Source organism: Eucyclogobius newberryi, unplaced genomic scaffold, assembly GCF_026437365.1.
Source record: "Eucyclogobius newberryi isolate DKJ021-1_F unplaced genomic scaffold, fEucNew1.0.hap1 SCAF_11, whole genome shotgun sequence".
Classification (NCBI taxonomy): Eukaryota; Metazoa; Chordata; class Actinopteri; order Gobiiformes; family Gobiidae; genus Eucyclogobius; species Eucyclogobius newberryi.
The window spans coordinates 37,328,424-37,355,994 of NW_027315735.1; the positions used below are offsets into that span (position 1 = coordinate 37,328,424).

A 27,571-nucleotide genomic window follows, 5' to 3' on the forward strand; every position below is an offset into this window, starting at 1 on the left:
CGGGTCTAAAGCGGGACTAAAGCGGGACTAAAGCGGGTCTAAAGCGGGACTAAAGCGGGACTAAAGCGGGACTAAAGCGGGACTAAAGCGGGTCTAAAGCGGGTCTAAAGCGGGTCTAAAGCGGGACTAAAGCGGGACTAAAGCGTGTCTAAAGCGGGTATAAAGCATGTCTAAACCGGGTCTAAAGCGGGTCTAAAGCGGGTCTAAAGCGGGTCTAAACCGGGTCTAAACCGGGTCTAAACCGGGTCTAAAGCGGGTCTAAAGCGGGACTAAAGCGGGACTAAAGCGGGACTAAAGCGGGTCTAAAGCGGGTCTAAACCGGGTCTAAAGCGGGACTAAACCGGGTCTAAACCGGGTCTAAAGCGGGTCTAAACCGGGTCTAAACCGGGTCTAAACCGGGTCTAAACCGGGTCTAAAGCGGGACTAAAGCGGGTCTAAAGCGGGACTAAAGCGGGACTAAAGCGGGTCTAAAGCGGGTCTAAAGCGGGTCTAAAGCGGGACTAAAGCGGGACTAAAGCGGGTCTAAACCGGGTCTAAAGCGGGTCTAAAGCGGGTCTAAAGCGGGACTAAAGCGGGACTAAAGCGGGACTAAAGCGGGTCTAAAGCGGGACTAAAGCGTGTCTAAAGCGGGTATAAAGCATGTCTAAACCGGGTCTAAAGCGGGACTAAAGCGGGTCTAAAGCGGGTCTAAAGCGGGTCTAAAGCGGGTCTAAACCGGGTCTAAAGCGGGTCTAAAGCGGGTCTAAACCGGGTCTAAAGCGGGTCTAAAGCGGGTCTAAAGCGGGTCTAAAGCGGGTCTAAAGCGGGTCTAAAGCGGGTCTAAAGCGGGTCTAAAGCGGGACTAAAGCGGGACTAAAGCGGGACTAAAGCGGGTCTAAAGCGGGTCTAAAGCGGGTCTAAAGCGGGACTAAACCGGGTCTAAACCGGGTCTAAAGCGGGTCTAAAGCGGGTCTAAACCGGGTCTAAACCGGGTCTAAACCGGGTCTAAACCGGGTCTAAAGCGGGACTAAAGCGGGTCTAAAGCGGGACTAAAGCGGGACTAAAGCGGGTCTAAACCGGGTCTAAAGCGGGTCTAAAGCGGGTCTAAAGCGGGACTAAAGCGGGACTAAAGCGGGACTAAAGCGGGTCTAAACCGGGTCTAAAGCGGGACTAAAGCGGGTCTAAAGCAGGTCTAAAGCGGGTCTAAACCGGGTCTAAAGCGGGTCTAAAGCGGGTCTAAAGCGGGACTAAAGCGGGACTAAAGCGTGTCTAAAGCGGGTATAAAGCATGTCTAAACCGGGTCTAAAGCGGGTCTAAAGCGGGTCTAAAGCGGGTCTAAACCGGGTCTAAACCGGGTCTAAACCGGGTCTAAAGCGGGTCTAAAGCGGGACTAAAGCGGGACTAAAGCGGGACTAAAGCGGGTCTAAAGCGGGTCTAAACCGGGTCTAAAGCGGGACTAAACCGGGTCTAAACCGGGTCTAAAGCGGGTCTAAACCGGGTCTAAACCGGGTCTAAACCGGGTCTAAACCGGGTCTAAAGCGGGACTAAAGCGGGTCTAAAGCGGGTCTAAAGCGGGACTAAAGCGGGACTAAAGCGGGTCTAAAGCGGGTCTAAAGCGGGACTAAAGCGGGACTAAAGCGGGTCTAAACCGGGTCTAAAGCGGGTCTAAACCGGGTCTAAAGCGGGTCTAAAGCGGGTCTAAAGCGGGACTAAAGCGGGACTAAAGCGGGACTAAAGCGGGTCTAAAGCGGGACTAAAGCGTGTCTAAAGCGGGTATAAAGCATGTCTAAACCGGGTCTAAAGCGGGACTAAAGCGGGTCTAAAGCGGGTCTAAAGCGGGTCTAAAGCGGGTCTAAACCGGGTCTAAAGCGGGTCTAAAGCGGGTCTAAACCGGGTCTAAAGCGGGTCTAAAGCGGGTCTAAAGCGGGTCTAAAGCGGGTCTAAAGCGGGTCTAAAGCGGGTCTAAAGCGGGTCTAAAGCGGGACTAAAGCGGGACTAAAGCGGGACTAAAGCGGGTCTAAAGCGGGTCTAAAGCGGGTCTAAAGCGGGACTAAACCGGGTCTAAACCGGGTCTAAAGCGGGTCTAAAGCGGGTCTAAACCGGGTCTAAACCGGGTCTAAACCGGGTCTAAACCGGGTCTAAAGCGGGTCTAAAGCGGGACTAAAGCGGGACTAAAGCGGGTCTAAACCGGGTCTAAAGCGGGTCTAAAGCGGGTCTAAAGCGGGACTAAAGCGGGACTAAAGCGGGACTAAAGCGGGTCTAAACCGGGTCTAAAGCGGGACTAAAGCGGGTCTAAAGCAGGTCTAAAGCGGGTCTAAAGCGGGTCTAAACCGGGTCTAAAGCGGGTCTAAAGCGGGTCTAAACCGGGTCTAAAGCGGGTCTAAAGCGGGACTAAAGCGGGACTAAAGCGGGTCTAAACCGGGTCTAAACCGGGTCTAAAGCGGGTCTAAAGCGGGTCTAAAGCAGGACTAAAGCGGGTCTAAAGCGGGTCTAAAGCGGGTCTAAAGCGGGTCTAAAGCGGGTCTAAAGCAGGTCTAAAGCAGGACTAAAGCAGAACTAAAGCAGGTCTAAAGCGGGACTAAACCAGGTCTAAAGCAGGTCCTTTAGATCCTCAAATGTTACAGGAAATTCAAAAAACAACAAACCCTGAATCTGATTTAAAACTCTACAATGATCAAAAGAAAAACTGAGAGTCATGTGGTGCCGGGGGTTGTGTTGCAGGTGTGTGTCTCAGGTGTGTGTTGTGTTGCAGGTGTGTGTCTCAGGTGTGTGTTGTGTTGCAGGTGTGTGTCTCAGGTGTGTGTCTCAGGTGTGTGTTGTGTTGCAGGTGTGTGTCTCAGGTGTGTGTCTCAGGTGTGTGTCTCAGGTGTGTGTTGTGTTGCAGGTGTGTGTCTCAGGTGTGTGTTGTGTTGCAGGTGTGTGTCTCAGGTGTGTGTCTCAGGTGTGTGTTGTGTTGCAGGTGTGTGTCTCAGGTGTGTGTCTCAGGTGTGTGTCTCAGGTGTGTGTTGTGTTGCAGGTGTGTGTCTCAGGTGTGTGTCTCAGGTGTGTGTCTCAGGTGTGTGTTGTGTTGCAGGTGTGTGTCTCAGGTGTGTGTCTCAGGTGTGTGTCTCAGGTGTGTGTTGTGTTGCAGGTGTGTGTCTCAGGTGTGTGTCTCAGGTGTGTGTCTCAGGTGTGTGTCTCAGGTGTGTGTCTCAGGTGTGTGTTGTGTTGCAGGTGTGTGTTGTGTTGCAGGTGTGTGTCTCAGGTGTGTGTCTCAGGTGTGTGTCTCAGGTGTGTGTTGTGTTGCAGGTGTGTGTCTCAGGTGTGTGTCTCAGGTGTGTGTCTCAGGTGTGTGTCTCAGGTGTGTGTTGTGTTGCAGGTGTGTGTCTCAGGTGTGTGTTGTGTTGCAGGTGTGTGTCTCAGGTGTGTGTTGTGTTGCAGGTGTGTGTCTCAGGTGTGTGTTGTGTTGCAGGTGTGTGTCTCAGGTGTGTGTTGTGTTGCAGGTGTGTGTCTCAGGTGTGTGTCTCAGGTGTGTGTTGTGTTGCAGGTGTGTGTCTCAGGTGTGTGTCTCAGGTGTGTGTCTCAGGTGTGTGTTGTGTTGCAGGTGTGTGTCTCAGGTGTGTGTCTCAGGTGTGTGTCTCAGGTGTGTGTTGTGTTGCAGGTGTGTGTCTCAGGTGTGTGTCTCAGGTGTGTGTCTCAGGTGTGTGTCTCAGGTGTGTGTTGTGTTGCAGGTGTGTGTTGTGTTGCAGGTGTGTGTCTCAGGTGTGTGTCTCAGGTGTGTGTCTCAGGTGTGTGTTGTGTTGCAGGTGTGTGTCTCAGGTGTGTGTCTCAGGTGTGTGTCTCAGGTGTGTGTTGTGTTGCAGGTGTGTGTCTCAGGTGTGTGTTGTGTTGCAGGTGTGTGTCTCAGGTGTGTGTTGTGTTGCAGGTGTGTGTCTCAGGTGTGTGTTGTGTTGCAGGTGTGTGTCTCAGGTGTGTGTTGTGTTGCAGGTGTGTGTCTCAGGTGTGTGTTGTGTTGCAGGTGTGTGTCTCAGGTGTGTGTTGTGTTGCAGGTGTGTGTCTCAGGTGTGTGTTGTGTTGCAGGTGTGTGTCTCAGGTGTGTGTCTCAGGTGTGTGTCTCAGGTGTGTGTTGTGTTGCAGGTGTGTGTCTCAGGTGTGTGTTGTGTTGCAGGTGTGTGTCTCAGGTGTGTGTTGTGTTGCAGGTGTGTGTCTCAGGTGTGTGTTGTGTTGCAGGTGTGTGTCTCAGGTGTGTGTTGTGTTGCAGGTGTGTGTCTCAGGTGTGTGTTGTGTTGCAGGTGTGTGTCTCAGGTGTGTGTTGTGTTGCAGGTGTGTGTCTCAGGTGTGTGTTGTGTTGCAGGTGTGTGTCTCAGGTGTGTGTTGTGTTGCAGGTGTGTGTCTCAGGTGTGTGTTGTGTTGCAGGTGTGTGTCTCAGGTGTGTGTTGTGTTGCAGGTGTGTGTCTCAGGTGTGTGTTGTGTTGCAGGTGTGTGTCTCAGGTGTGTGTTGTGTTGCAGGTGTGTGTCTCAGGTGTGTGTCTCAGGTGTGTGTCTCAGGTGTGTGTTGTGTTGCAGGTGTGTGTCTCAGGTGTGTGTTGTGTTGCAGGTGTGTGTCTCAGGTGTGTGTTGTGTTGCAGGTGTGTGTCTCAGGTGTGTGTTGTGTTGCAGGTGTGTGTCTCAGGTGTGTGTTGTGTTGCAGGTGTGTGTCTCAGGTGTGTGTTGTGTTGCAGGTGTGTGTCTCAGGTGTGTGTTGTGTTGCAGGTGTGTGTCTCAGGTGTGTGTTGTGTTGCAGGTGTGTGTCTCAGGTGTGTGTTGTGTTGCAGGTGTGTGTCTCAGGTGTGTGTTGTGTTGCAGGTGTGTGTCTCAGGTGTGTGTTGTGTTGCAGGTGTGTGTCTCAGGTGTGTGTTGTGTTGCAGGTGTGTGTCTCAGGTGTGTGTTGTGTTGCAGGTGTGTGTCTCAGGTGTGTGTTGTGTTGCAGGTGTGTGTCTCAGCGTTGGCAAAGAGGAGGAAACGCCTCAAACTCCTGCTCCGTTCTGTCTCTGCTCGGGACCAAGACCTCGTTCATGGGATCAATAAGTCCAGGACCGGTCTCAGAGTGAGTGTAAACCCAGACCTGAACCGGGCCTGAACCAGGTCCAGTGGAATGTGCTCACATTTGTTGAGCTGGTTCTGGTTCTGGTTCTGTAATAACTTCTGAGTTCTGTTCAAATGCAGAAGTTCTCTGCATTATTCGGACACAAATATACTATATGTGACTTAAACACTGCAGTCTAGGCTTTTATCACCTGTTTTTACAGTCACAAGATGGCCGCCGCAGCTGCCACAGCAACAGAACCATGGTGTCTCTAGACTTTACGACAACCTCATGTGCTTCCTGTAGTTTTCCTTTTTTTTATATATAGATTTATGAAGTGTTTTTGTAGTTTGCTTCAGCAGAGACTCTCTTGAAGACAATGACTTTATAGTAATACAGTATTTATATATGTAATATACAGCAGTATTTATATATGTAATATACAACAGTATTTATATATGTAATATACAGCAGTATTTATATATGTAATATACAGCAGTATTTATATATGTAATATACAACAGTATTTATATATGTAATATACAACAGTATTTATATATGTAATATACAACAGTATTTATATATGTAATATACAACAGTATTTATATATGTAATATACAGCAGTATTTATATATGTAATATACAACAGTATTTATATATGTAATATACAACAGTATTTATATATGTAATATACAGCAGTATTTATATATGTAATATACAGCAGTATTTATATATGTAATATACAACAGTATTTATATATGTAATATACAACAGTATTTATATATGTAATATACAGCAGTATTTATATATGTAATATACAGCAGTATTTATATATGTAATATACAACAGTATTTATATATGTAATATACAACAGTATTTATATATGTAATATACAGCAGTATTTATATATGTAATATACAACAGTATTTATATATGTAATATACAGCAGTATTTATATATGTAATATACAACAGTATTTATATATGTAATATACAACATTACAGGACTGAGGGTAACAAAATTTAATAAACAAACAGAACAGGTTATTATCAGGAGGCTCCGCCCAGTGGGTGGGGCTTACTGAACCCTGCAGTGTTTTTGTAGTTTTATTGTGTTTTTGTAGTTTTATTGTGTTTTTGTAGTTTTATTGTGGAAGACTTCAGGAAGTTCCAGATCGACGTGTCTCTGGTCACGGAGCATGCTCAGTGCGTAGTTCCTACCTCCGTCGTCATCGGCAACCGAAGTAACGGCTCCCGCACCATTCTGCACATGAACAGGTGAAACGACTGAGGACGCTGTGATTGGATAGTGCCTAAGCCCCGCCTCTAAAATCTGAGGCGTCAGTTAGTGCTGATGTGGAACTCACAGCGAAGAGGATCAGGGTCTCTGTAGCGCCCCCTGTGGGGTGTCTCTGTGGTGTGTCTATGTAGTCCCCCCTGTGGTGTGTCTCTGTAGCGCCCCCTGTGGTGTGTCTCTGTAGCGCCCCCTGTGGTGTGTCTCTGCAGCTTCATCGTGGGGGACCTCGCCCGTCTTGCCGTTGGCTCGGAGCTGGTTTGGGTCGAAGGTTCAACTCCAGTGGCTTGTTGCATTGTGTGTCCTCCAAACGGCAGCAGGACTGTGGTTCTGCACGATACGTAAGAGCCCCGCCCCCAGCCCCGCCTCCAGCCCTCACCATGGCCAATCAGAGGACAATCAGAGCTTAGAACATTAATTAATGTGATTAAATTAAAATGAGGGCGGGGTTTAATCCACTGTCCAATCAAGTCTGATCATGTGTGATTCAAACATGGCGTCATTAAAAGTGTCAATATATCATCCATTTTGGGCTCAATTGTGATTTGGAAACTTGGGACAATCTAAGCTAACATAGCTAAGCTAACATAGCTAAGCTAACATGACCTCACCTCTGCAGAAACCTCCCTGACGTTTCTCTGGAGGATTTCTCAAAAGTCGACCTCCGACGTTTCCACTGGATCCACTTTGAGGTAAAACAAAACCAATTAGATCAAAGCTAGCAAAGCACGTTAGCAACAGCTGTTTCCTGTTTATGGCTGTGTTAGCAACACAAAGCTAGCAAAGCACGTTAGCAACAGCTGTTTACTGTTTATGGCCGCACGGCACTCGCTTTGTCAAGAGCCACAATCTGATGTTTCCAGGTCATAAAGCATCTGACATTAGCATTAGCATTAGCAAGACATAAAGAGAGGTTCAAACGCCACGGCCCTCACACACACTAGCTTTAGCCACCCCCCTCACACACTGACACACCCACATTAGAGGCGCAGGAGGCGGAGCAGCACCTGTGACACACCCACACCTGAGTCTCAGGAGGCGGAGCAGGACTTGTGACACACCCACATCAGAGGCTCAGGAGGCGGAGCACCTGTGACACACCCACATCAGAGGCTCAGGAGGCGGAGCACCTGTGACAGGACTAACTGGTGTAATGTGTGTGTTTTCAGGGCAGAAATGCGCTGGAACAGGCCAGGATCATCCAGCAGGTGGCGCTGTGGAACAGGTCTGTGCCTGAGGACGAACACATCACTGTGTCTGTGGAGATCGAGAAGATCAGAGAAGAACTGTACGTGCTTTTCAACATGGCCGACGTGGTGCGTGTGCAATTTCACATCTTTAAAAAAATAATAAATAAATATAGCCGCAAGCGGCAATGATCGGCCCTCGCCACACCGCCGCCACGCCACAAGAGGAGGGGGCGGGGCTAACGCGCCCCAATTGTCCATTTATTACATCTACTGCTGAATCTGTGACGATCTTCTCCCCTTTGTTTTAGCATCAAAAAGACATTTTATTTTGAATTCTTTATAAAATGTGCAGCTTTGCCGCACAGAGAATGTGACTCTTAGAATAAAAATGTGTATAACCTTTACCCCTGAAGATGAGTCTCACCAAATTTCAGATTAATGTGTCTAACGCCCTGAGGGGGAGGAGTTTGTGAAAGTCTAAAGTGTAAACATGTTCTTGTGATTTCCCCATTGGAATAACATGGGAGGTTTCAGTCATTGTTGGCAAAGCCGTAACAATTATGACACGAGTCATTGACTTTTTTGATGGGGCCAAAATTGAGTTTTGTGTCAAATTTCGCAAAACTAAACATTTAACCTCCATATAAAATCTGTAGGGGGCGCTGTGGCGCCAAATTCATTTATTTCACTTCAAGTAGGTTTAGGGCAAAGAGTTTAACAACTGATTCTAATTTGACGCAATTCGGACTTTATCTGCGCAAACGGCAGAAATGTAAAATTTGGGAGATTTCTGAAATTATAGCTAAAAGTCATTTGAATAACTTTTGATGTCCCACTCCTCAGTAGCATTTTCACCAAATTTCAGCTTTTTTGGGCCAACGCCCTGAGGGGGAGGAGTTCATAAAAGTACCACGTTTGGAAAAACTCCCGAGTCATGCTTAGCCATTTTTGAACCAATATGGCCGACATTTGGTTGGGCGGACGGCGTTACCGTGATAATATTTTTTTCTTCTCTTGTCACCATCTACCTCTGCGGCAAATTTCATGATTCTACGATCAGATTTTTTTTGGGTCATTTCCCATCTCTCAATGTATTTTTGGTACATTTGGGGCTGACGAGCAAATTCTTTAATTATAGAAAAGGGAAATAGCCAGAGGTAAATGTAGAGGCACGATTATTAGAGGTGTGAACATTTTTGTGACTTTTCGTCATATATATATATATATATATATATATATATATATATATATATATATATATATATATACACACATACATATACACACACACATACAGGGTTCAGAATAAGCGGTATCGCAAAATGCGATGCATTCGTCATAAAAGGACGCTGAGTGGACACGACACATGTAGGACGCTGTGTGGACACGACACATGTAGGACGCTGTGTGGACACGACACATGTGGACATGACACATGTAGGACGCTGTGTGGACACGACACATGTAGGACGCTGTGTGGACACGACACATGTGGACACGACACATGTAGGACGCTGTGTGGACACGACACATGTGGACACGACACATGTAGGACGCTGTGTGGACACGACACATGTGGACACGACACATGTAGGACGCTGTGGACACGACACACGTAGGACGCTGTGTGGACACGACACACGTAGGACGCTGTGTGGACACGACACATGTAGGACGCTGTGTGGACACAACACATGTGGACATGACACATGTAGGACGCTGTGTGGACACGACACATGTAGGACGCTGTGTGGACACGACACATATAGGACGCTGTGTGGACACGACACATGTAGGACGCTGTGTGGACACGACACATATAGGACGCTGTGTGGACACGACACACGTAGGACGCTGTGTGGACACGACACATGTGGACACGACACATGTAGGACGCTGTGTGGACACGACACATGTAGGATGCTGTGTGGACACGACACATGTGGACACGACACATGTAGGACGCTGTGTGGACACGACACATGTAGGACGCTGTGTGGACACGACACATGTGGACATGACACATGTAGGACGCTGTGTGGACACGACACATATAGGACGCTGTGTGGACACGACACACGTAGGACGCTGTGTGGACACGACACATGTGGACACGACACATGTAGGACGCTGTGTGGACACGACACATGTAGGATGCTGTGTGGACACGACACATGTGGACACGACACATGTAGGACGCTGTGTGGACACGACACATGTGGACATGACACATGTAGGACGCTATGTGGACACGACACATGTAGGACGCTGTGTGGACACGACACATGTGGACATGACACATGTAGGACGCTGTGTGGACACGACACATGTGGACATGACACATGTTGGACGCTGTGTGGACACGACACATGTGGACATGACACATGTAGGACGCTGTGTGGACACGACACATGTAGGACGCTGTGTGGACACAACACATGTGGACACGACACATGTAGGACGCTGTGTGGACACGACATATGTAGGTCGCTGTGTGGACACGACACATGTGGACATGACACATGTAGGACGCTGTGTGGACACGACACATGTGGACATGACACATGTAGGACGCTGTGTGGACACGACACATGTAGGACGCTGTGTGGACACGACACGACACATGTAGGACGCTGTGTGGACACGACACATGTGGACACGACACTTGTAGGACGCTGTGTGGACACGACACATGTAGGACGCTGTGTGGACACGACACATGTGGACATGACACATGTAGGACGCTGTGTGGACACGACACATGTAGGACGCTGTGTGGACACGACACATGTGGACATGACACATGTAGGACGCTGTGTGGACACGACACACGTAGGACGCTGTGTGGACACGACACACGTAGGACGCTGTGTGGACACGACACACGTAGGACGCTGTGTGGACACGACACACGTAGGACGCTGTGTGGACACGACACATGTAGGACGCTGTGTGGACACGACACATATAGGACGCTGTGTGGACACGACACACGTAGGACGCTGTGTGGACACGACATACGTAGGACGCTGTGTGGACACGACACACGTAGGACGCTGTGTGGACACGACACACGTAGGACGCTGTGTGGACACGACACATGTAGGACGCTGTGTGGACACGACACATGTAGGACGCTGTGTGGACACGACACATGTAGGATGCTGTGTGGACACGACACATGTGGACACGACACATGTAGGACGCTGTGTGGACACGACACATGTAGGACGCTGTGTGGACACGACACATGTGGACATGACACATGTAGGACGCTATGTGGACACGACACATGTAGGACGCTGTGTGGACACGACACATGTGGACATGACACATGTAGGACGCTGTGTGGACACGACACATGTGGACATGACACATGTTGGACGCTGTGTGGACACGACACATGTGGACATGACACATGTAGGACGCTGTGTGGACACGACACATGTAGGACGCTGTGTGGACACGACATATGTAGGGCGCTGTGTGGACACGACACATGTGGACATGACACATGTAGGACGCTGTGTGGACACGACACATGTGGACATGACACATGTAGGACGCTGTGTGGACACGACACATGTAGGACGCTGTGTGGACACGACACATGTAGGACGCTGTGTGGACACGACACATGTGGACACGACACTTGTAGGACGCTGTGTGGACACGACACATGTAGGACGCTGTGTGGACACGACACATGTGGACATGACACATGTAGGACGCTGTGTGGACACGACACACGTAGGACGCTGTGTGGACACGACACACGTAGGACGCTGTGTGGACACGACACACGTAGGGCGCTGTGTGGACACGACACACGTAGGACGCTGTGTGGACACGACATACGTAGGACGCTGTGTGGACACGACACACGTAGGACGCTGTGTGGACACGACACACGTAGGACGCTGTGTGGACACGACACATATAGGACGCTGTGTGGACACGACACATGTAGGACGCTGTGTGGACACGACACATATAGGACGCTGTGTGGACACGACACACGTAGGACGCTGTGTGGACACGACACATGTGGACACGACACATGTAGGACGCTGTGTGGACACGACACATGTAGGATGCTGTGTGGACACGACACATGTGGACACGACACATGTAGGACGCTGTGTGGACACGACACATGTAGGACGCTGTGTGGACACGACACATGTGGACATGACACATGTAGGACGCTATGTGGACACGACACATGTAGGACGCTGTGTGGACACGACACATGTGGACATGACACATGTAGGACGCTGTGTGGACACGACACATGTGGACATGACACATGTTGGACGCTGTGTGGACACGACACATGTGGACATGACACATGTAGGACGCTGTGTGGACACGACACATGTAGGACGCTGTGTGGACACAACACATGTGGACACGACACATGTAGGACGCTGTGTGGACACGACATATGTAGGGCGCTGTGTGGACACGACACATGTGGACATGACACATGTAGGACGCTGTGTGGACACGACACATGTGGACATGACACATGTAGGACGCTGTGTGGACACGACACATGTAGGACGCTGTGTGGACACGACACGACACATGTAGGACGCTGTGTGGACACGACACATGTAGGACGCTGTGTGGACACGACACATGTAGGACGCTGTGTGGACACGACACATGTAGGACGCTGTGTGGACACGACACATGTGGACATGACACATGTAGGACGCTGTGTGGACACGACACATGTAGGACGCTGTGTGGACACGACACATGTGGACATGACACATGTAGGACGCTGTGTGGACACGACACATGTGGACATGACACATGTTGGACGCTGTGTGGACACGACACATGTGGACATGACACATGTAGGACGCTGTGTGGACACGACACATGTAGGACGCTGTGTGGACACAACACATGTGGACACGACACATGTAGGACGCTGTGTGGACACGACATATGTAGGGCGCTGTGTGGACACGACACATGTGGACATGACACATGTAGGACGCTGTGTGGACACGACACATGTGGACATGACACATGTAGGACGCTGTGTGGACACGACACATGTAGGACGCTGTGTGGACACGACACGACACATGTAGGACGCTGTGTGGACACGACACATGTGGACACGACACTTGTAGGACGCTGTGTGGACACGACACATGTAGGACGCTGTGTGGACACGACACATGTGGACATGACACATGTAGGACGCTGTGTGGACACGACACATGTAGGACGCTGTGTGGACACGACACATGTGGACATGACACATGTAGGACGCTGTGTGGACACGACACACGTAGGACGCTGTGTGGACACGACACACGTAGGACGCTGTGTGGACACGACACACGTAGGACGCTGTGTGGACACGACACACGTAGGACGCTGTGTGGACACGACATACGTAGGACGCTGTGTGGACACGACACACGTAGGACGCTGTGTGGACACGACACACGTAGGACGCTGTGTGGACACGACACATATAGGACGCTGTGTGGACACGACACACGTAGGACGCTGTGTGGACACGACACATGTGGACACGACACATGTAGGACGCTGTGTGGACACGACACATGTAGGATGCTGTGTGGACACGACACATGTGGACACGACACATGTAGGACGCTGTGTGGACACGACACATGTAGGACGCTGTGTGGACACGACACATGTGGACATGACACATGTAGGACGCTATGTGGACACGACACATGTAGGACGCTGTGTGGACACGACACATGTGGACATGACACATGTAGGACGCTGTGTGGACACGACACATGTGGACATGACACATGTTGGACGCTGTGTGGACACGACACATGTGGACATGACACATGTAGGACGCTGTGTGGACACGACACATGTAGGACGCTGTGTGGACACAACACATGTGGACACGACACATGTAGGACGCTGTGTGGACACGACATATGTAGGGCGCTGTGTGGACACGACACATGTGGACATGACACATGTAGGACGCTGTGTGGACACGACACATGTGGACATGACACATGTAGGACGCTGTGTGGACACGACACATGTAGGACGCTGTGTGGACACGACACATGTAGGACGCTGTGTGGACACGACACGACACATGTAGGACGCTGTGTGGACACGACACATGTAGGACGCTGTGTGGACACGACACGACACATGTAGGACGCTGTGTGGACACGACACACGTAGGACGCTGTGTGGACACGACACATGTAGGACGCTGTGTGGACACGACACGACACATGTAGGACGCTGTGTGGACACGACACATGTGGACACGACACTTGTAGGACGCTGTGTGGACACGACACATGTAGGACGCTGTGTGGACACGACACATGTGGACATGACACATGTAGGACGCTGTGTGGACACGACACATGTAGGACGCTGTGTGGACACGACACATGTGGACATGACACATGTAGGACGCTGTGTGGACACGACACACGTAGGACGCTGTGTGGACACGACACACGTAGGACGCTGTGTGGACACGACACACGTAGGACGCTGTGTGGACACGACACACGTAGGACGCTGTGTGGACACGACACACGTAGGACGCTGTGTGGACACGACACACGTAGGACGCTGTGTGGACACGACACACGTAGGACGCTGTGTGGACACGACACACGTAGGACGCTGTGTGGACACGACACATGTAGGACGCTGTGTGGACACGACACATATAGGACGCTGTGTGGACACGACACACGTAGGACGCTGTGTGGACACGACACATGTGGACACGACACATGTAGGACGCTGTGTGGACACGACACATGTAGGATGCTGTGTGGACACGACACATGTGGACACGACACATGTAGGACGCTGTGTGGACACGACACATGTAGGACGCTGTGTGGACACGACACATGAGGACATGACACATGTAGGACGCTATGTGGACACGACACATGTAGGACGCTGTGTGGACACGACACATGTGGACATGACACATGTAGGACGCTGTGTGGACACGACACATGTGGACATGACACATGTTGGACGCTGTGTGGACACGACACATGTGGACATGACACATGTAGGACGCTGTGTGGACACGACACATGTAGGACGCTGTGTGGACACAACACATGTGGACACGACACATGTAGGACGCTGTGTGGACACGACATATGTAGGGCGCTGTGTGGACACGACACATGTGGACATGACACATGTAGGACGCTGTGTGGACACGACACATGTGGACATGACACATGTAGGACGCTGTGTGGACACGACAATTGTAGGACGCTGTGTGGACACGACACGACACATGTAGGACGCTGTGTGGACACGACACATGTAGGACGCTGTGTGGACACGACACATGTAGGACGCTGTGTGGACACGACACATGTAGGACGCTGTGTGGACACGACACATGTGGACATGACACATGTAGGACGCTGTGTGGACACGACACATGTAGGACGCTGTGTGGACACGACACATGTGGACATGACACATGTAGGACGCTGTGTGGACACGACACACGTAGGACGCTGTGTGGACACGACACACGTAGGACGCTGTGTGGACACGACACACGTAGGACGCTGTGTGGACACGACACACGTAGGACGCTGTGTGGACACGACACACGTAGGACGCTGTGTGGACACGACACACGTAGGACGCTGTGTGGACACGACACATGTAGGACGCTGTGTGGACACGACACACGTAGGACGCTGTGTGGACACGACACATGTGGACACGACACATGTAGGACGCTGTGTGGACACGACACATGTAGGATGCTGTGTGGACACGACACATGTGGACACGACACATGTAGGACGCTGTGTGGACACGACACATGTAGGACGCTGTGTGGACACGACACATGTGTACATGACACATGTAGGACGCTATGTGGACACGACACATGTAGGACGCTGTGTGGACACGACACATGTGGACATGACACATGTAGGACGCTGTGTGGACACGACACATGTGGACATGACACATGTTGGACGCTGTGTGGACACGACACATGTGGACATGACACATGTAGGACGCTGTGTGGACACGACACATGTAGGACGCTGTGTGGACACGACACATGTGGACATGACACATGTAGGACGCTGTGTGGACACGACACATGTAGGACGCTGTGTGGACACGACACGACACATGTAGGACGCTGTGTGGACACGACACATGTAGGACGCTGTGTGGACACGACACGACACATGTAGGACGCTGTGTGGACACGACACACGTAGGACGCTGTGTGGACATGACACATGTAGGACGCTGTGTGTAGGACGCTGTGTGGACACGACACACGTAGGACGCTGTGTGGACACGACGCTGTGTGGACACGACACTTGTAGGACGCTGTGTGGACACGACACATGTAGGACGCTGTGTGGACACGACACATGTAGGACGCTGTGTGGACACGACACATGTAGGACGCTGTGTGGACACGACACATGTAGGACGCTGTGTGGACACGACACATGTAGGACGCTGTGTGGACACAACACATGTGGACACGACACATGTAGGACGCTGTGTGGACACGACACATGTAGGACGCTGTGTGGACACGACACATGTAGGACGCTGTGTGGACACGAAACATGTAGAACGCTGTGTGGACACGACACATGTAGGACGCTGTGTGGACACGACACATGTAGGACGCTGTGTGGACACGACACATGTAGGACGCTGTGTGGACACGACACACGTAGGACGCTGTGTGGACACGACACATGTGGACACGACACATGTAGGACGCTGTGTGGACACGACACATGTAGGACGCTGTGTGGACACGACACATGTAGGACGCTGTGTGGACACGACACATGTAGGACGCTGTGTGGACACGACACATGTGGACATGACACATGTAGGACGCTGTGTGGACACGACACATGTAGGACGCTGTGTGGACACGACACATGTGGACACGACACATGTAGGACGCTGTGTGGACACGACACATGTGGACACGACACATGTAGGACGCTGTGTGGACACGACACATGTGGACACGACACATGTAGGACGCTGTGGACACGACACACGTAGGACGCTGTGTGGACACGACACACGTAGGACGCTGTGTGGACACGACACATGTAGGACGCTGTGTGGACACAACACATGTGGACATGACACATGTAGGACGCTGTGTGGACACGACACATGTAGGACGCTGTGTGGACACGACACATATAGGACGCTGTGTGGACACGACACATGTAGGACGCTGTGTGGACACGACACATATAGGACGCTGTGTGGACACGACACACGTAGGACGCTGTGTGGACACGACACATGTGGACACGACACATGTAGGACGCTGTGTGGACACGACACATGTAGGATGCTGTGTGGACACGACACATGTGGACACGACACATGTAGGACGCTGTGTGGACACGACACATGTAGGACGCTGTGTGGACACGACACATGTGGACATGACACATGTAGGACGCTGTGTGGACACGACACATATAGGACGCTGTGTGGACACGACACACGTAGGACGCTGTGTGGACACGACACATGTGGACACGACACATGTAGGACGCTGTGTGGACACGACACATGTAGGATGCTGTGTGGACACGACACATGTGGACACGACACATGTAGGACGCTGTGTGGACACGACACATGTGGACATGACACATGTAGGACGCTATGTGGACACGACACATGTAGGACGCTGTGTGGACACGACACATGTGGACATGACACATGTAGGACGCTGTGTGGACACGACACATGTGGACATGACACATGTTGGACGCTGTGTGGACACGACACATGTGGACATGACACATGTAGGACGCTGTGTGGACACGACACATGTAGGACGCTGTGTGGACACAACACATGTGGACACGACACATGTAGGACGCTGTGTGGACACGACATATGTAGGGCGCTGTGTGGACACGACACATGTGGACATGACACATGTAGGACGCTGTGTGGACACGACACATGTGGACATGACACATGTAGGACGCTGTGTGGACACGACACATGTAGGACGCTGTGTGGACACGACACGACACATGTAGGACGCTGTGTGGACACGACACATGTAGGACGCTGTGTGGACATGACACATGTAGGACGCTGTGTGGACACGACACATGTAGGACGCTGTGTGGACACGACACATGTGGACATGACACATGTAGGACGCTGTGTGGACACGACACATGTGGACATGACACATGTAGGACGCTGTGTGGACACGACACATGTGGACATGACACATGTTGGACGCTGTGTGGACACGACACATGTGGACATGACACATGTAGGACGCTGTGTGGACACGACACATGTAGGACGCTGTGTGGACACAACACATGTGGACACGACACATGTAGGACGCTGTGTGGACACGACATATGTAGGGCGCTGTGTGGACACGACACATGTGGACATGACACATGTAGGACGCTGTGTGGACACGACACATGTGGACATGACACATGTAGGACGCTGTGTGGACACGACACATGTAGGACGCTGTGTGGACACGACACGACACATGTAGGACGCTGTGTGGACACGACACATGTGGACACGACACTTGTAGGACGCTGTGTGGACACGACACATGTAGGACGCTGTGTGGACACGACACATGTGGACATGACACATGTAGGACGCTGTGTGGACACGACACATGTAGGGCGCTGTGTGGACACGACACATGTGGACATGACACATGTAGGACGCTGTGTGGACACGACACATGTGGACATGACACATGTAGGACGCTGTGTGGACACGACACATGTAGGACGCTGTGTGGACACGACACGACACATGTAGGACGCTGTGTGGACACGACACATGTGGACACGACACTTGTAGGACGCTGTGTGGACACGACACATGTGGACATGACACATGTAGGACGCTGTGTGGACACGACACATGTAGGACGCTGTGTGGACACGACACATGTGGACATGACACATGTAGGACGCTGTGTGGACACGACACACGTAGGACGCTGTGTGGACACGACACACGTAGGACGCTGTGTGGACACGACACACGTAGGACGCTGTGTGGACACGACATACGTAGGACGCTGTGTGGACACGACACACGTAGGACGCTGTGTGGACACGACACATGTAGGACGCTGTGTGGACACGACACATATAGGACGCTGTGTGGACACGACACATGTAGGACGCTGTGTGGACACGACACATATAGGACGCTGTGTGGACACGACACACGTAGGACGCTGTGTGGACACGACACATGTGGACACGACACATGTAGGACGCTGTGTGGACACGACACATGTAGGATGCTGTGTGGACACGACACATGTGGACACGACACATGTAGGACGCTGTGTGGACACGACACATGTAGGACGCTGTGTGGACACGACACATGTGGACATGACACATGTAGGACGCTGTGTGGACACGACACATGTAGGACGCTGTGTGGACACGACACATGTGGACATGACACATGTAGGACGCTGTGTGGACACGACACATGTGGACATGACACATGTTGGACGCTGTGTGGACACGACACATGTGGACATGACACATGTAGGACGCTGTGTGGACACGACACATGTAGGACGCTGTGTGGACACAACACATGTGGACACGACACATGTAGGACGCTGTGTGGACACGACATATGTAGGTCGCTGTGTGGACACGACACATGTGGACATGACACATGTAGGACGCTGTGTGGACACGACACATGTGGACATGACACATGTAGGACGCTGTGTGGACACGACACATGTAGGACGCTGTGTGGACACGACACGACACATGTAGGACGCTGTGTGGACACGACACATGTGGACACGACACTTGTAGGACGCTGTGTGGACACGACACATGTAGGACGCTGTGTGGACACGACACATGTGGACATGACACATGTAGGACGCTGTGTGGACACGACACATGTAGGACGCTGTGTGGACACGACACATGTGGACATGACACATGTAGGACGCTGTGTGGACACGACACACGTAGGACGCTGTGTGGACACGACACACGTAGGACGCTGTGTGGACACGACACACGTAGGACGCTGTGTGGACACGACACACGTAGGACGCTGTGTGGACACGACACACGTAGGACGCTGTGTGGACACGACACACGTAGGACGCTGTGTGGACACGACACACGTAGGACGCTGTGTGGACACGACACATGTAGGACGCTGTGTGGACACGACACATATAGGACGCTGTGTGGACACGACACACGTAGGACGCTGTGTGGACACGACATACGTAGGACGCTGTGTGGACACGACACACGTAGGACGCTGTGTGGACACGACACACGTAGGACGCTGTGTGGACACGACACATGTAGGACGCTGTGTGGACACGACACATGTAGGACGCTGTGTGGACACGACACATGTAGGATGCTGTGTGGACACGACACATGTGGACACGACACATGTAGGACGCTGTGTGGACACGACACATGTAGGACGCTGTGTGGACACGACACATGTGGACATGACACATGTAGGACGCTATGTGGACACGACACATGTAGGACGCTGTGTGGACACGACACATGTGGACATGACACATGTAGGACGCTGTGTGGACACGACACATGTGGACATGACACATGTTGGACGCTGTGTGGACACGACACATGTGGACATGACACATGTAGGACGCTGTGTGGACACGACACATGTAGGACGCTGTGTGGACACGACATATGTAGGGCGCTGTGTGGACACGACACATGTGGACATGACACATGTAGGACGCTGTGTGGACACGACACATGTGGACATGACACATGTAGGACGCTGTGTGGACACGACACATGTAGGACGCTGTGTGGACACGACACATGTAGGACGCTGTGTGGACACGACACATGTGGACACGACACTTGTAGGACGCTGTGTGGACACGACACATGTAGGACGCTGTGTGGACACGACACATGTGGACATGACACATGTAGGACGCTGTGTGGACACGACACATGTAGGACGCTGTGTGGACACGACACGACACATGTAGGACGCTCTGTGGACACGACACATGTAGGACGCTGTGTGGACACGACACATGTAGGACGCTGTGTGGACACGACACATGTAGGACGCTGTGTGGACACGACACATGTGGACATGACACATGTAGGACGCTGTGTGGACACGACACATGTAGGACGCTGTGTGGACACGACACATGTGGACATGACACATGTAGGACGCTGTGTGGACACGACACATGTGGACATGACACATGTTGGACGCTGTGTGGACACGACACATGTGGACATGACACATGTAGGACGCTGTGTGGACACGACACATGTAGGACGCTGTGTGGACACAACACATGTGGACACGACACATGTAGGACGCTGTGTGGACACGACATATGTAGGGCGCTGTGTGGACACGACACATGTGGACATGACACATGTAGGACGCTGTGTGGACACGACACATGTGGACATGACACATGTAGGACGCTGTGTGGACACGACACATGTAGGACGCTGTGTGGACACGACACGACACATGTAGGACGCTGTGTGGACACGACACATGTGGACACGACACTTGTAGGACGCTGTGTGGACACGACACATGTAGGACGCTGTGTGGACACGACACATGTGGACATGACACATGTAGGACGCTGTGTGGACACGACACATGTAGGACGCTGTGTGGACACGACACATGTGGACATGACACATGTAGGACGCTGTGTGGACACGACACACGTAGGACGCTGTGTGGACACGACACACGTAGGACGCTGTGTGGACACGACACACGTAGGACGCTGTGTGGACACGACACACGTAGGACGCTGTGTGGACACGACACACGTAGGACGCTGTGTGGACACGACATACGTAGGACGCTGTGTGGACACGACACACGTAGGACGCTGTGTGGACACGACACACGTAGGACGCTGTGTGGACACGACACATGTAGGACGCTGTGTGGACACGACACATATAGGACGCTGTGTGGACACGACACACGTAGGACGCTGTGTGGACACGACACATGTGGACACGACACATGTAGGACGCTGTGTGGACACGACACATGTAGGATGCTGTGTGGACACGACACATGTGGACACGACACATGTAGGACGCTGTGTGGACACGACACATGTAGGACGCTGTGTGGACACGACACATGTGGACATGACACATGTAGGACGCTATGTGGACACGACACATGTAGGACGCTGTGTGGACACGACACATGTGGACATGACACATGTAGGACGCTGTGTGGACACGACACATGTGGACATGACACATGTTGGACGCTGTGTGGACACGACACATGTGGACATGACACATGTAGGACGCTGTGTGGACACGACACATGTAGGACGCTGTGTGGACACAACACATGTGGACACGACACATGTAGGACGCTGTGTGGACACGACATATGTAGGGCGCTGTGTGGACACGACACATGTGGACATGACACATGTAGGACGCTGTGTGGACACGACACATGTGGACATGACACATGTAGGACGCTGTGTGGACACGACACATGTAGGACGCTGTGTGGACACGACACATGTAGGACGCTGTGTGGACACGACACGACACATGTAGGACGCTGTGTGGACACGACACATGTAGGACGCTGTGTGGACACGACACGACACATGTAGGACGCTGTGTGGACACGACACACGTAGGACGCTGTGTGGACACGACACATGTAGGACGCTGTGTGGACACGACACGACACATGTAGGACGCTGTGTGGACACGACACATGTGGACACGACACTTGTAGGACGCTGTGTGGACACGACACATGTAGGACGCTGTGTGGACACGACACATGTGGACATGACACATGTAGGACGCTGTGTGGACACGACACATGTAGGACGCTGTGTGGACACGACACATGTGGACATGACACATGTAGGACGCTGTGTGGACACGACACACGTAGGACGCTGTGTGGACACGACACACGTAGGACGCTGTGTGGACACGACACACGTAGGACGCTGTGTGGACACGACACACGTAGGACGCTGTGTGGACACGACACACGTAGGACGCTGTGTGGACACGACACACGTAGGACGCTGTGTGGACACGACACAAGTAGGACGCTGTGTGGACACGACACACATAGGACGCTGTGTGGACACGACACATGTAGGACGCTGTGTGGACACGACACATATAGGACGCTGTGTGGACACGACACACGTAGGACGCTGTGTGGACACGACACATGTGGACACGACACATGTAGGACGCTGTGTGGACACGACACATGTAGGATGCTGTGTGGACACGACACATGTGGACACGACACATGTAGGACGCTGTGTGGACACGACACATGTAGGACGCTGTGTGGACACGACACATGAGGACATGACACATGTAGGACGCTATGTGGACACGACACATGTAGGACGCTGTGTGGACACGACACATGTGGACATGACACATGTAGGACGCTGTGTGGACACGACACATGTGGACATGACACATGTTGGACGCTGTGTGGACACGACACATGTGGACATGACACATGTAGGACGCTGTGTGGACACGACACATGTAGGACGCTGTGTGGACACAACACATGTGGACACGACACATGTAGGACGCTGTGTGGACACGACATATGTAGGGCGCTGTGTGGACACGACACATGTGGACATGACACATGTAGGACGCTGTGTGGACACGACACATGTGGACATGACACATGTAGGACGCTGTGTGGACACGACACATGTAGGACGCTGTGTGGACACGACACGACACATGTAGGACGCTGTGTGGACACGACACATGTAGGACGCTGTGTGGACACGACACATGTAGGACGCTGTGTGGACACGACACATGTAGGACGCTGTGTGGACACGACACATGTGGACATGACACATGTAGGACGCTGTGTGGACACGACACATGTAGGACGCTGTGTGGACACGACACATGTGGACATGACACATGTAGGACGCTGTGTGGACACGACACACGTAGGACGCTGTGTGGACACGACACACGTAGGACGCTGTGTGGACACGACACACGTAGGACGCTGTGTGGACACGACACACGTAGGACGCTGTGTGGACACGACACACGTAGGACGCTGTGTGGACACGACACACGTAGGACGCTGTGTGGACACGACACATGTAGGACGCTGTGTGGACACGACACACGTAGGACGCTGTGTGGACACGACACATGTGGACACGACACATGTAGGACGCTGTGTGGACACGACACATGTAGGATGCTGTGTGGACACGACACATGTGGACACGACACATGTAGGACGCTGTGTGGACACGACACATGTAGGACGCTGTGTGGACACGACACATGTGTACATGACACATGTAGGACGCTATGTGGACACGACACATGTGGACATGACACATGTAGGACGCTGTGTGGACACGACACATGTGGACATGACACATGTTGGACGCTGTGTGGACACGACACATGTGGACATGACACATGTAGGACGCTGTGTGGACACGACACATGTAGGACGCTGTGTGGACACGACACATGTGGACATGACACATGTAGGACGCTGTGTGGACACGACACATGTAGGACGCTGTGTGGACACGACACGACACATGTAGGACGCTGTGTGGACACGACACATGTAGGACGCTGTGTGGACACGACACGACACATGTCGGACGCTGTGTGGACACGACACACGTAGGACGCTGTGTGGACATGACACATGTAGGACGCTGTGTGTAGGACGCTGTGTGGACACGACACACGTAGGACGCTGTGTGGACACGACGCTGTGTGGACACGACACTTGTAGGACGCTGTGTGGACACGACACATGTAGGACGCTGTGTGGACACGACACATGTAGGACGCTGTGTGGACACGACACATGTAGGACGCTGTGTGGACACGACACATGTAGGACGCTGTGTGGACACGACACATGTAGGACGCTGTGTGGACACAACACATGTGGACACGACACATGTAGGACGCTGTGTGGACACGACACATGTAGGACGCTGTGTGGACACGACACATGTAGGACGCTGTGTGGACACGAAACATGTAGAACGCTGTGTGGACACGACACATGTAGGACGCTGTGTGGACACGACACATGTAGGACGCTGTGTGGACACGACACATGTAGGACGCTGTGTGGACACGACACACGTAGGACGCTGTGTGGACACGACACATGTGGACACGACACATGTAGGACGCTGTGTGGACACGACACATGTAGGACGCTGTGTGGACACGACACATGTAGGACGCTGTGTGGACACGACACATGTAGGACGCTGTGTGGACACGACACATGTGGACATGACACATGTAGGACGCTGTGTGGACACGACACATGTAGGACGCTGTGTGGACACGACACATGTGGACACGACACATGTAGGACGCTGTGTGGACACGACACATGTGGACACGACACATGTAGGACGCTGTGTGGACACGACACATGTGGACACGACACATGTAGGACGCTGTGGACACGACACACGTAGGACGCTGTGTGGACACGACACACGTAGGACGCTGTGTGGACACGACACATGTAGGACGCTGTGTGGACACAACACATGTGGACATGACACATGTAGGACGCTGTGTGGACACGACACATGTAGGACGCTGTGTGGACACGACACATATAGGACGCTGTGTGGACACGACACATGTAGGACGCTGTGTGGACACGACACATATAGGACGCTGTGTGGACACGACACACGTAGGACGCTGTGTGGACACGACACATGTGGACACGACACATGTAGGACGCTGTGTGGACACGACACATGTAGGATGCTGTGTGGACACGACACATGTGGACACGACACATGTAGGACGCTGTGTGGACACGACACATGTAGGACGCTGTGTGGACACGACACATGTGGACATGACACATGTAGGACGCTGTGTGGACACGACACATATAGGACGCTGTGTGGACACGACACACGTAGGACGCTGTGTGGACACGACACATGTGGACACGACACATGTAGGACGCTGTGTGGACACGACACATGTAGGATGCTGTGTGGACACGACACATGTGGACACGACACATGTAGGACGCTGTGTGGACACGACACATGTGGACATGACACATGTAGGACGCTATGTGGACACGACACATGTAGGACGCTGTGTGGACACGACACATGTGGACATGACACATGTAGGACGCTGTGTGGACACGACACATGTGGACATGACACATGTTGGACGCTGTGTGGACACGACACATGTGGACATGACACATGTAGGACGCTGTGTGGACACGACACATGTAGGACGCTGTGTGGACACAACACATGTGGACACGACACATGTAGGACGCTGTGTGGACACGACATATGTAGGGCGCTGTGTGGACACGACACATGTGGACATGACACATGTAGGACGCTGTGTGGACACGACACATGTGGACATGACACATGTAGGACGCTGTGTGGACACGACACATGTAGGACGCTGTGTGGACACGACACGACACATGTAGGACGCTGTGTGGACACGACACATGTAGGACGCTGTGTGGACATGACACATGTAGGACGCTGTGTGGACACGACACATGTAGGACGCTATGTGGACACGACACATGTAGGACGCTGTGTGGACACGACACATGTGGACATGACACATGTAGGACGCTGTGTGGACACGACACATGTGGACATGACACATGTAGGACGCTGTGTGGACACGACACATGTAGGACGCTGTGTGGACACGACACGACACATGTAGGACGCTGTGTGGACACGACACATGTGGACACGACACTTGTAGGACGCTGTGTGGACACGACACATGTAGGACGCTGTGTGGACACGACACATGTGGACATGACACATGTAGGACGCTGTGTGGACACGACACATGTAGGGCGCTGTGTGGACACGACACATGTGGACATGACACATGTAGGACGCTGTGTGGACACGACACATGTGGACATGACACATGTAGGACGCTGTGTGGACACGACACATGTAGGACGCTGTGTGGACACGACACGACACATGTAGGACGCTGTGTGGACACGACACATGTGGACACGACACTTGTAGGACGCTGTGTGGACACGACACATGTGGACATGACACATGTAGGACGCTGTGTGGACACGACACATGTAGGACGCTGTGTGGACACGACACATGTGGACATGACACATGTAGGACGCTGTGTGGACACGACACACGTAGGACGCTGTGTGGACACGACACACGTAGGACGCTGTGTGGACACGACACACGTAGGACGCTGTGTGGACACGACATACGTAGGACGCTGTGTGGACACGACACACGTAGGACGCTGTGTGGACACGACACATGTAGGACGCTGTGTGGACACGACACATATAGGACGCTGTGTGGACACGACACATGTAGGACGCTGTGTGGACACGACACATATAGGACGCTGTGTGGACACGACACACGTAGGACGCTGTGTGGACACGACACATGTGGACACGACACATGTAGGACGCTGTGTGGACACGACACATGTAGGATGCTGTGTGGACACGACACATGTGGACACGACACATGTAGGACGCTGTGTGGACACGACACATGTAGGACGCTGTGTGGACACGACACATGTGGACATGACACATGTAGGACGCTGTGTGGACACGACACATGTAGGACGCTGTGTGGACACGACACATGTGGACATGACACATGTAGGACGCTGTGTGGACACGACACATGTGGACATGACACATGTTGGACGCTGTGTGGACACGACACATGTGGACATGACACATGTAGGACGCTGTGTGGACACGACACATGTAGGACGCTGTGTGGACACAACACATGTGGACACGACACATGTAGGACGCTGTGTGGACACGACATATGTAGGTCGCTGTGTGGACACGACACATG

The 27,571-nt window shown here is 52.3% G+C and overlaps 1 protein-coding gene across 3 annotated transcripts in view; it reads left to right on the top strand.

The window, feature by feature from the left end:
* Positions 1–27,571, top strand: part of khk (ketohexokinase) — a 298,699-nt gene that overhangs the window by 1,088 nt on the left and 270,040 nt on the right. Inside the window, exons 2-6 of one of the 3 annotated variants that reach the window (XM_072440075.1) lie at positions 4,928–5,044; positions 6,166–6,300; positions 6,529–6,657; positions 6,936–7,008; positions 7,486–7,632. In XM_072440075.1, coding sequence (XP_072296176.1) covers positions 4,928–5,044; positions 6,166–6,300; positions 6,529–6,657; positions 6,936–7,008; positions 7,486–7,632 — 601 coding nt within the window. The remainder of the gene's footprint in view (positions 1–4,927; positions 5,045–6,165; positions 6,301–6,528; positions 6,658–6,935; positions 7,009–7,485; positions 7,633–27,571) is intronic. The other 2 variants (XM_072440076.1, XM_072440077.1) reach the window with 2 other exon arrangements.